Source organism: Miniopterus natalensis, chromosome 1, assembly GCF_054644295.1.
Source record: "Miniopterus natalensis isolate mMinNat1 chromosome 1, mMinNat1.hap1, whole genome shotgun sequence".
Taxonomy (NCBI): domain Eukaryota; kingdom Metazoa; phylum Chordata; class Mammalia; order Chiroptera; family Miniopteridae; genus Miniopterus; species Miniopterus natalensis.
Window position 1 is genome coordinate 200,699,108 of NC_142081.1, and position 12,159 is coordinate 200,711,266.

The 12,159-nt window shown below is 59.1% G+C and overlaps 1 protein-coding gene across 1 annotated transcript in view; it reads left to right on the forward strand.

Moving 5' to 3' along the window:
* The window catches only part of ZFYVE28 (zinc finger FYVE-type containing 28), a 39,334-nt gene that overhangs the window by 11,190 nt on the left and 15,985 nt on the right, over positions 1–12,159 (forward strand). The window contains exons 2-7 of the mRNA XM_087828542.1: positions 6,091–6,231; positions 8,783–8,920; positions 9,542–9,744; positions 10,470–10,559; positions 11,694–11,783; positions 12,057–12,158. Coding sequence (XP_087684668.1) covers positions 6,091–6,231; positions 8,783–8,920; positions 9,542–9,744; positions 10,470–10,559; positions 11,694–11,783; positions 12,057–12,158 — 764 coding nt within the window. The remainder of the gene's footprint in view (positions 1–6,090; positions 6,232–8,782; positions 8,921–9,541; positions 9,745–10,469; positions 10,560–11,693; positions 11,784–12,056; position 12,159) is intronic.

Genomic DNA, 12,159 nt, shown 5'->3' on the forward strand with positions numbered 1-12,159 from the left:
CAAAGCGGAGCATCTGGACGTGGCTCTTTAAGTCCTGGGTGTGGGAGGAGACGGCAGGTGGGGTGGACAAAGGACTGTGCTTCCTTTGGAACTTCTCCTTAGAGGGGCGTGAGGTCTTCAGTGAAGGGAGGGAGGGTGTAACTGGTACGTGGTGAGCTGTAAAATTTCGTTGTAGTCAGTTCTGTAAGACGTACCCACAGGCCAGCAAGACGCGGCCCCCAAGTTGTCTCGCTCACTGCAGGGGGTACACCTACCTGGACGCGCCAGCTTTAAGCCGTCTCTTTCCCAGGTCACAGGCATGATCGGCCTCGATGAGTGACAACACAAGAATGTGGCCTTAATGCATGTTTTTTTGTGTGAGTGTTGCTTATTTTATACTTTTGGGCCCATTTTTAATAGTCATTTTGTTTCTAGCGTCTGACACTCAGGCGTCGATTCTCGGCCTGGCCAAGGACTGATTACTCAGCGCTGCTCTTTTTGGGGAGAAGGCCGGGTCTGCAGAATTCGAGTGGGGGCCAGGCTGGCTGGAGGGGCCTTCTCCCCAGCCTGCACCATGCAAGGAGCTGCTCCCCCCCACACACTAGGCGTCCGTTTTTTAAAAATTAAGGTAGAATTCGGGTAACATAGTGTTAACCATTTTAAAGCGGACAGTTCAGTGGTGTTTAGCACATTCACCGTGTTGTGCAGTCACCACCTCTGTCTCCTCCCAGAGCATCATCAGCACCCCCCCAGTCACCCCACAGGAGAGCCGGTACCTGTTCAGCAGCCCCGTCCCCTCCCGGCCCCTGCGGCCGCCCGTCTGCAGAGCTGCTTTTGAAAGTGCACAGGAGCAGCTTTCAAGGCTTAAATTTAGTTTTGTGATGACTCATCACTGTCAGTGTGTTTAAGGATGAAGGTCAGCAGCGTGGTGGGGGTGCCCCGGGCCACGCCCGACCCCACGGCACCTCACTGTAGCTGAGTGACCGTGGCCAGTGTCTTGGCCTCTCTGTGCCCCAGTTTCCTGACTTCCAGACGTTCCCTCAGCGCCCCCCTGTCCCGCTGACCCAGCGTGAGCTCTGGTTTCTCGGGCTCACATGAAGTCCACCGCCGTCAATAACTTGCCCAGGACGTTAACTAGTCAGAACTCCAGGCGCACGTCCACGAAGACGCGTGTTTCCGAAAGCACTTCGTCCCGTGTCCACGGTGTTTGGTCATTCGTGTGCTAATACGATTATAAGGACCACTCGATCGAGGTGACACTAGGCCTCGCTGCCACAGGACATTTTTTTAAACTTCAGAATTCTCTTTATATATTTATTGCGGCAGAGATGTTGGGTAGGGAACCCAAGGAAGACTTTGAAGCATAAAATACCCCATGAGGACAGACCTCCATGAGGGAAGCGGGTGGAAACATGAATTCCGGAGGGTGGAGGAGCCGCATCCTGGCCGTCCGCTTGCGGAGCCTGTCGTGGCCACTGCCGTGGGGCAGTGTCGGGGCTCCCTGGAGTCCCTCCCGGGTGACCGATAACGTGACTGCTGAGTGTCAGCCACTCTCCCGGGTGGGCATCCCAGCCACCAATTCTGTGAAGTTCAGCTCAGCATTTTGCCACCGATCTGTTCTGCTTCTCTTGAGAGAGCTTTGAGTTGGAGGCCCTGGCGCGGGGACAGTGCCTCACCCCCGGGAATCATGCTGTGTGTCCCCCCCCCCATCTAGACGGCAGGGCTCTGAGGTTTCCTTTCCTGGTAGGCCTGTGAGTTTCTCTGTGGCTGTTCCTGGATCTTGGAGGCCCTGACTGTCCCTGAAAAAGTGTCCCCACCCTGCCCCGCCAGCCAGCTGCCTGGTCTGTGGATCGGTTCTGTAGCAGGACTATGCATTTGGGGGTCTCGTCACCCCGAGATGCTCTCTGTCCATGCCACCAGCCCTCATCCAGCCCCTGTCCTGATGGGACAGCCTAGCAGCCTCCCCATTGCCAGGTGGGGGGACCCCCAGGTTCCTGGGTGACCATCTGTCCCTGTGGGCACCTTTCCAGTGGCCACCAGGACATTCCGGAACCCGCAGGTAACCAGGTTATGTCTGCCCCACGGAGAAGAGACCTCTGCTGAGAGCCTGGGCATCGCTCTGGGCCCCACCCTGAGGGCATGTAGGTTGGCGTGGGAGGGCCGGTGGGCCCTGCGCTCTGGCTCGGCTGCAGCCGCCTCTCCTTTCTCTCTGGAATAGCCAGGCTCTGTGGCGAGCCTCGGGGGGATGAAGGTGCCGACCCAGGGTCTGCGGCTCTGACAGGCCCCAGGGTGCAGGGCTCATGAGTGGGTGCGGCAGGGTGGAGCGGTAGCTGCCAGCTCTGGTGGGCGAAGGGTGGGGCAGGTGCTCACTGGGCTCCCCGTGCTCGGCCCGGGAGGGTGCAGGGAGGAGCACGTGGTCCCTGCCTTCTCAGACTTCGCAGTTGTCGGAATGTGGAGCAGTGGCCATCCCACAGATCAGGGGACGGCGTCACTCAGGAGAGCAGGACGGAGGAACGTACGTCGGGTCCCCGTGCGGCAGCCCAGGGCTCCCCCAGGGTAGGCACAGCGCCCCCAGGAGCCCAGGGAGAGAGGAGGGGAGAGAGGCGGTGGAGGAGCAGTGGCTGAAGACATGCCAACTACGACCCTCCGTGAACTGGAGACAGACAGACGGACCTCGGAGGGGGTAGCCTGAGTTATGGTAGGACAGGTAACCACAAGTATACAGGGACGCGGGCGGCGGTGAGACTGCAGAGCGTCCAGGCCAGGGGGTCTCACGAGTTAACGGGACAGACTGTGTAACCACCAGAAATGGGACAGGCCTCCCACATGCCCCTCGACGCCCCGGGGCCGCCGGACTCCCGGTGGGCGGTGGACTGAACGGTGGACGGCAGCGAGTAAGGACGGGTCTCAGACGGTGAGCGTTTCCCCATCCGCAGCCACCTGGGGCCAGGCTGAGCTGCCCCCGCCTCCCGCCCCTGCCTCAGTGTCCCCGTCTACATCCCGCCTGCTCCCCACGACCTCACCCCTCCCGATCCCGGCCCACGTCTCGGAACAGGCGTCTGAGCGATTTAATCGGCGTTACCAGCTTAGCCCTGAGCCCATCCGTCTGCGCTTTGACCGCTGCTGGGTTGCTGCTGTTTCTCCTGCCTTCTCCGAGGCGGCTGGTCCACGGTCCCCTCACCTCTGAAGCGAGGTGCTTTCCTCGTGACTTTCATTCCTGTCTTCTTCTGAGTTTATCCTTGAAAAAGTAGGGACAGCGTGATTTTAAAAGACATTCCTACTGGGTTCTAATTTATTTCCTTACAATTTAAAAAAAATATATATCCTTACTGAATTCAGAGAGAGGAAAGGAGAGGGGGAGAGAGAGAGAGAAACATCAATGATGAGAGAGTCATTGATCAGCTGTCTAGCCGGCAACCCGGGAATGTGCCCTGACCTGGAATTGAACCCCAATCGCCTGGATCCTAGGCGGATGATCAACCGCTGAGCCATGCCCAGCCCGGCTAATATGTCTTTCTTGATTTCAGAGAGAGGAAAGGAGAGGGAGAGAGAGAGAAACATCAATGATGAGAGTCATTGAGAGTCACTGATCGACTGCCTCCTGCACACTCCCTGCTGGGGATCGAGCCCACAACCCGGGCATGTGCCCTGACCGGGAATCGAACCTCGATCTCCTAGGTCCATGCTCAACCTCTGAGCCACGCCGGCCGGGCTTAAATTTAATTTTGAAATGTTGAGTCAGGCTGGCTGATTCAAATCACAGAGAAAACAAGTTGTCATGTTCCTAAGATTCCTTCCTTCATTGTCAGAGCCGGCGGGGGGAGGGAGGGTGGCCCGCCCGCCAGGCCCCGTGGACCTGCGTGGTGGCAGGAGGGACTGCCCGCCTGCCCACGCCTCCTCCCCGCACTGGAATGTGGAGAGGCAGTGCCCTAGCGTTTCTTTTGGATTCTGTTGATCAGTACAAGTTTAATTTTGTACATTATGTTAATTCATTTCCTGGGACCCCTGCCTGGCGGTTTCCTCACACAGCACTGGCATCTGGGGCACAGTGATGGTCACACTTGAGTGACTGACACACCAATAAAGCCCCCCGCCCGGCATCACTGGGGGACACCCAGGAACTTCTCACCCTGTGGGGCTGGAAAGCTACCTCGGCGTAGAACCCAAACTGTGAAATAGTGCAGGCCTTTTGTGTTTCAGTAAAAATAACCTCTAGATTTAACATTTTCCCCAGTTCTCTAATTTCTTCTGCTGCGTGTGTGTGTTCACAGCTGTCTTTTTGCTAATGGTCAACACATTTGTAGGTCTGGTTTCAAGGTTTTTAATTTACTGAAATCCAAGCCCGGGGGAGACTACCCACAGCGTTGTCTCTGCCTCAGCTGAGGGGGCAGGTTCTGCCACGCCTGCCACGTGCCCTTCACGGAAAGTGTGAGGCGGTCAGGCGTGGTGATTGTCGCAGTCGTGGGACGGTTAGAGCACAGTCCGGGGCGTTGGTTTGGGTCCTTCAGGCCTGGGAGCTGTGCTTCCCTCCTCGGGCCTGTCCATGGGCAGGTGTGTGTGGCCCCCCCAGTTGTCCACAAGCCCCACCACATCCCCTGCCGGACCAGAAAGTTTGAGGGTGAAGCCTGGTCGGGGTTCAGAGAGCAAGAGGTTCTGGTCTCTGTCCAGGCTGACTTCTCCCCTTCTGCACCCCTAGATTCTATCTTAAAGCCAAGAGAAGGCGCCAGGATGGGAAATGGGCCATAATGGAGGGTCAGGGGTGGGGCTGGACCTTGGGGGGATGGGGATGGGGGAGGGGAACCATTTGGAGTATCAGCCAGCTCCGCTCCTCCCAGGCCCTCTCTCCAGACTACATACTTGTGCACTCACATTCTTCCACACGCATGCATGCTGGTAGGCACACACGTTTACACATGCATGCATATGTGTGTGCACACTCACACATAAACACACAAATGCAGATTTGCAACAGGTACACACATGCACACACACGCACCTTCATGTGTGCACTCACATACAAATTCACGTGTGCACTTACATGTGTACACAAGCACACTTACGTGCACAGCCACATGTGCACATGTGGTGACATGGCGCTCCCCCATAGTCCCTCGTGCACACGTGGTAGTGTCGGCCTCTCCAGAACACCGGGGGGGGGGTGAGCTGAGGGGCTGAGCATGAAGCCTCTAGAGGCTCAGCCCCCACCTGGGTCTGACCGGAGCAAGTGGTGGGCGGCTGGCACCATGGCCACCTCTGGCCATTTCTGAGCCTGAATCTCACTGCCTCCCTGGCTGTGGTTCGCACAGCAGGCCTGATGTCACCTGGGCAGCGGCGTGTTTGGATTTGAGGTCTGTGGGTGTGTGCTGAGGGTGATGTGCCTGAGGTCTTCTCTGGACAGGTGTGGGCATAGCCCCGTGCTGTGCCAGCTCAGAGCGGACTTAGCCTCCTGGAGGCCTCACTGTCCAGTGCCCTCAATTCAGAACCGTCCTGTCGAGGGGCCGGATGTGTCTGTCAGAAGGTGGGCAGGACCACAGGACAAATATGGGAAGGGGGGAGGGCTCTGCATCACCCATCTGGTTTCAGTCACAGTTGGCATCTGCTGTGGGACCTTCCCCGACCCTACCCCCACCCCCACTGCTGTGCAGGGAACCGCTGGGTTTGAGGCTGCACGGACCCCAGTGGGCTGTTGTGACTGGGGTCAACTCCTGAGCTGGGTGTTAGGACATCGTTGGTCAATCAGCCATCACCCCTGGACCCCACTCTCCCCGAGCCCCTTATCTGTGGGTTGTCCCTCCACAGGGGACTTTGGGGACTTGCTGTCTGGCTTCCCTATGGAGACACAGTCCTCTGGGTCCCGCAGCCTCGGGTGGCCTCTGAGAAGCAGACATGGCACTGTGGTCTCAAAGCAGAGGGACTCAGGCGTGCCAGGGACAAGCAGCGTAGAGATTCTCATGCAGGAAGCCGACAGGAGAGTCAACACTGCTCGCTGTCCAGAGGTGTCAGGGCCCTGGACCCTGGGTCTTGGCCACTGCTCACAGCCTGGGAGCAGGCACCGCCCGGTGCCCCCCCGCCTCCTGCCTGGCTCGCACCCACTGTGCCTGTCTCCCCCAGAGGTCGGACCCACAGCTGCTAGCCCAGTTCTACTATGCCGACGAGGAGCTGAACCAGGTGGCCGCCGAGCTGGACAGCCTGGACGGGCGGAAGGACCCTCAGCGGTGCACACTGCTCGTCAGCCAGTTCCGCTCCTGCCAGGTGAGTGCGCAGGGCCCGTCCTGGGCGACAAGGCCTGGATGCCATTGAATGTCAGGAAGAGGACCTGGCATGTTTGCTGTGCAACCACCCCTCTGGTGTGCTCCTGCCCTTTGTGGCAACCTCTGTTTCCACCTGGCGTCATTTTCCTTCTGCCTAAAACTTTCTTTAGCGTTTCCTGTAGCGCAGGTTGACTGGTCGTGAATTCTTTTAGCCTCTGCTTGAATGAAAAAGTGTTTTACCTTCAGTTTTGGAAGATGTGTTTGCTTGGTTTAGAACTATAACTTGTTCACCATTTCCCCCCTCAATGCGTTACAGGTTCGTTCCACTCTCTTCTCACCGGCATTGTTTACAGTGAGAAATGTGACGTCGTTCTTGTCTTTGTCCCGTCAGTGAATGAAGGGGAGCCTGCTGTCACCCTTGGCGGCACCTGTTCTGGCGGCCAGGCAGGGTGGGAGCGCGTCCAGGCACCACCACTCGAAGGTCACAGACAGGCCCCCTCGACAAGCTCAGAGCTCTGGCTCTTTTTTAAAAATTTCTCCCACCTCCACCCCCCGCCTTTGACAACCATCGGTTTGTTCTCTGTATCTGTGGGTCTGTTTCTGTTCTGTTTTGTCTATTGGTTTTGCTTTTTAGATTCCGCATCTAAGTGAAATCATATGGTATTCATTTCTCTCTGCCTGATTTCACTTAGCATAATACCCGCTAGGTCCATCCACGTTGTTGCAGATGTTAAGATTTCATTCTTTTTTGTTTGTTAATCCTTGCCTGAGGATATTTTTTCCATTGATTTTTAGAGAGAGGAAGGAGAGAGAGAGAGAGAGGGAGGGAGAAACATTGATGTGAAAGAGACACATCGACAGGTTGCCTCCTGCACGCGCCCAACAGGGGCTGGGGATCAGACCTGCAACCCAGATACATGCCCTTGACGGGGAATCGAACCCGTGACCCTTCGGTACGAAAGCCGACGCTCTCACCACTGAGCCACACCAGCCAGGGCAAGATTTCCTTCTCTCGATGGCCGAGTGATACCTCATTGTGTGTACGCACCACCTCTCTGTACCACTTGCCTGCCGATGGGCACTTCGGTTGCTTTCCTCTCCTTGCTGTTGCGGGTGATGCAGCCGTGAACGTGGGGCGCACACACCTTTTCCATTGGTGTTTTGTTCTCTGGACCCCTGGCTGTCACCACGAGCTGACATTTACTGAGCAGTAACTGCTGTTCCCGCCGTCGTCTGTTCTTTACTCTGTTGACTCATGAGAAAGGGACCGTCCCACCCATAAAACCTTTTAAAAAGAAACTCACAGTAGTACCCCTCAGTGTTGCCTGAGTTTTGTTCTGGGCGTTGTAGAAGCTGGTGCTTTCTGTGTGGTGCCGTCTCTCCAGAGTTTAGTGAGTTGCTCTGTACCCCGAAAGTCCGAGCCTCCCACCTGTGGTGATTGTGCCCACCGCTCCCTAAGAGAAACAAGATGAGCCCGCAGGGTGGGAGGGAGGGACCAGAGATTTAGCTTTGCGGAGGGTGAGGGTGTGGACCGGTGCTGCTACCTTTCAGGAGAGCAGCCTGCAGCTTGTAATCAGGCGTAAGTGCTGGTTACACTCTTGACCTCGTAGTGCCTGTTCTCGAAGGGAGGGGACCTGGGAAAATGGCCCCAGACCCAGGTCACGCACCACGACTGGCGAGGAGTTAGACACCTCGCAGACGCCCAGCCGGACAGGGCACCGGGAGTGAAGGGGCGGCCAGAGGCTCGAACCTCGGGTGGCTGCCGTCACAAGGTAGATTTGTGAAGCGTTATCACAACACGTCCGAGCAGTTCCGCAGCCGAAGAGCACGGGGTCGTAGGTGCCCACACGGGGAGGGCCCGGCCGGCTGAAGCAGGCCCCGGAGAACAGAATGGGGGGTGCCGCCCGCGGTCCTCCCCAGGGCATCCTCGCGTCTCTGCCTCCCCGCTCTCCCAGTTTTCCCGTGGGGCGTGTGCGTTAGGTTTATCTTTGACGAGTTAAAGAAAGAAAACGCAAACTTCGGCGTTCCTGTATCCTCCAGCAGGAACGGCAGGCGTTTCAAGAACAGAACAATTTTAAAGAAGAGAACAGAATGGAATTCGAGAGGCAATAAAAACAATCCTGCTACCCTTTTATACGCAGAGTGTTCAAAACAGTTTGCTGTCCTTTGTACCTTGAACAGGAGGAAAATGTAAAATAATTTTGGAGCCTTTAAAACGAGTTACCATTATTTTGCGGCGAGCCGGGGCGGAGCCGTCCTCCTGGCAGCCGGGAGCCACGGTCGGTCTTCCTTTTACAGCCTCGAAGGATCGGAGCCCGGAGGCCTGTCCCCGGCGGCACAGCCAGCTTGCAGGCCTGGGGGGGTCGCTGTGTCCCCGGAGCAGGGTGGGGCCTCTTCGCTGTGTACGTGCCGCCGGGACAGACCGGCTTGGGCCGGCTGGGCTTGGGGCTGGGTAGATTCGCTACTGTATCACTTCATCACCTGTTACTTTGTTGCTGGTTGGTGCCTGGTGCCTGGTGCAGCAGCAGCGCAGCATCTTCCCTCTGTTTCAGGACAACGTGCTGAACATCATTAACCAGATCATGGACGTGTGCATCCCCCAGGATCGCGCCCCCAGGGACTTCTGCGTCAAGTTCCCCGAGGAGATCCGGCACGACAACCTGGCGGGCCAGCTGTGGTTTGGCGCCGAGGTAGCAGCCGCCACCTGGGTCCGGGTCACGGCGTTGGCGTTGCCCAGCCGTTGCTCTCTGAGGCCCGGTCAGCCCCGGGGCAAGGCCCTGACGTGGCGTCTGGTGCTCCTGTGGGCTGGGTGGGGCAGGGACGGGTGGCCCACATCCTGGGGCTGCGTTGGCCCTCCCTCCGGCCTGTCTCTGGGCTCACAGGAGAACATTTGTGATCTCGGCCGTGACTGCTCTGAACTAAGAGAAACCCGGGGAGCAGGTGCCTGAATCCTAGAAGCGCCTGCCCCAGAGTGAGCAGAGGCCACGGGTTCCTGGGAGAGAGGACTTGAGGGGAGTCTTGGGGGTGATGGCCATGCCCCAGCCTGACCACCACCCTTCCACCTTCCTGTTCCCTGTGTGCCCGGCTTTGGGGGCAGCAGTCCTCTCATGGGGATGGGCCTTTCCCAGTGTTGGTTGATCCAGCCGGAGCTCCTGCTCTGTGCTCTGTGCAGGCTGAAGGGGCGGGGGTGGGGCCCTGAAGCCTGGGACGCGGTGAGGCTGGTTGGGCCCCACGGTCAGCCCCACGGGGGTGGGCACGAGGCGGTAACTCCCGAGTGCTGGCCGCCGCTGAGCCACCGCCTCTGCCCACAGTGCCTGGCGGCCGGCTCCATCATCATGAACCGGGAGCTGGAGAGCATGGCCATGCGGCCGCTGGCCAAGGAGCTGACCCGCAGCCTGGAGGAGGTGCGGGGCGCCCTCCGCGACCAGGCGCTGCGGGACCTCAACACCTACACAGAGAAGATGCGGGAGGCTCTGCGGCACTTCGACGTCCTGTTTGCCGAGTTCGAGCTGAGGTGACCCCGAGGGCCCCGCGCGTGTGCCGTGGGCATGGGGGTTGCGGCCTTGGCTCTGTGGGGAGGGGCGTGCCTGCTCTGCTGGGCTTTTCTGGTACTTCCGGCTAGAAAATTCTACAGAGGGAGGGGCCACGGCTGGTTCAGGGATGTCTGCAGGTGTAGTCACCCCGCGGGATGGGGCTGTCGACCTCTGGAAGGAAACCCACTCGGACGTTAAAGACCTTCCTCCCTAGGAAGGGGGGAGGTTGAGTTTCATTTTCTTGTCTTCCCAGATATCCCGAACGAGCTTTCATAACAAGGAAAAATTAGTGATTTAGAAGGAAAGGGAAATGTTCTCACCTGGGGAGGGGCTGGAGGACCTGCACCTTCCCTCACCCACTCAGCAAACGTCCCACCTGGTGTGGCTCCCCAGCCGCCGAGATAGGCCTGCGGTTGGGTTCGGGGGGGTCGTTCATCCGTTTGGTCCCTTGCTCACATGTCAGGGCTGGTGCCCAGGCAGGGGACGGTCCCAGAGGTGGGCAGTGACAGTTCCAGGGTGGTCAGGGTCAAGAGGGCCAGGGTGGCGCTGGAAGGGGCCTGGCCCGGGAGCGGCTCTGATCTGACCGAGTGGTCAGGCTGGCAGCTGTGGATTGACACGGCTGCTGAGATGGGTGTTGAGTCCTCGATCTAGTCTGGTTTCGTCTAAGACGCCGGGGGCAGCGCTCGCTCACTCAGCGTGTTTGCAGCTACGTCTCGGCCATGGTGCCCGTGAAGTCCCCCCGGGAGTACTATGTGCAGCAGGAGGTCATCGTGCTGTTCTGCGAGACGGTGGAGAGGTGAGCGGCCCGTGGCCGACGCCGGGCTCCGGGCCCGGGGCAGGGGCAGCCCCGGGGTCCACACCTTGTCACGGGGGCGCCCAGCAGGACGGCGCCAGCCCCCTTCCCCTGCCCTGTCCTGTTCCTTGGGTGGGCAGTCCCTCGACGCCCCGTCCCCACAGCTGCGGCCCCCTCCGCAGCCCCCCCGCCCGTTCTCTCCTCTGGGTCGAGGGCAGATCCTGCAGCTGAAGTTCGTGTGACAGAAAATTCACGTGATGGAGGACAGAGCCGCCCAGGCTCGGCCGCGAGGAGCTGGACCCCTCACGCCTCGCGCCCCCACCTGATGTCCTCACCTCCTCACTAGCACCCTCCTCACCTCCCAGCTCCTCGCGCCCCCACCTGATGTCCTCACTGACTCCCCCCCCCCCCCCCGCGCCCCAGGTCAGGACGGGGCCCTCGCTGGGTTTCAGGCCTGCTCTCAAGGTTCGGGGGTAAATCACCTGTTCTCACCGTGGCTTGTGCAGCGATGTGAGGTCAGGTTCTCTGGGTGGACTGTGGGGCTGAGACTTCACCTGGCGTGTTCTTTGTGTCTGACTAGTGCTGTGCTGTTAGGTTAGTTCTGAAGCTGCCTGATGCCGCCTCATAAATTTGTCGCTTTTTAAAGACGGCGTATTCAGTGTTTATTTTGAGAAACATTTCAAGTCCCCAGAACATAAGAGGACAGAAGATGCTTTGACTTGCTGCCTGGCGCAAGCTCTCGGGGTACAGAGAAAGCCGGGGAGTAGGACAAGCCCAGGAGAGGTCCCAGCCCCCGGGGAGCCCCCCCCCGTTTGGTGATGTGTTTTTGCTCCCCTATTTCTTCTTGACCCCCGAGTTGTTTCAGTTCCCTGAGCCCAAGACCGCATTAGCTTTCTCAGTGGGCATCGTGGCTTCCTCACAGCCCCCTCACATGCACATCTGCCCACCCGCCCCGGAGCTGGGATCAGGCCGCGGGAGACGGCGGTCAGCACAGGCCGCCCCTGCCCACACGTGTGAGGGCTCAGGGTGCACATGTCACCCTCCCGGCTGTCCCCTGAGCGTGGACGAGGGTCTGACCCAGGACATGGGTTGGGGGACCAGGCTCCGCCCTCCTCACTGTCCCTCTCCCGTGGCCAGGGCCCTGGACTTCGGGTACCTGACCCAGGACATGATTGATGACTACGAGCCAGCCCTCATGTTCACCATCCCCAGGTTGGCCATCGTGTGGTGAGTGTCCCTCCTGCCCGGACGGTCCTTTGGCAGAAACCTGGCCGGACTGTCCGACCAGCGGCCCCTTCTGGGTGTCGATAAATGGTGCTCACGCCCCCGAGAGGTGGCTGCTCCGCCGCCTGGAGCAGTCGCCAGGAAGTCCTGCTGTCATCTCAGCATACGGGAGCCGTGTGCTGAGCGTGAGGCGGCCGCAGAGGCCCCGGGTACGTCTGGGGTCACCCGGGCAGCTGCGGGGCCTGAAGCCAGGGTGGCTTTGTGTCTTGACTGCAGCGGCCTCGTGGTCTACGCAGACGGACCCCTGAACTTGGACCGCAAGGTGGAGGACATGTCCGAGCTGTTCCGACCCTTCCAGACACTGCTGCGGAAGATAAGG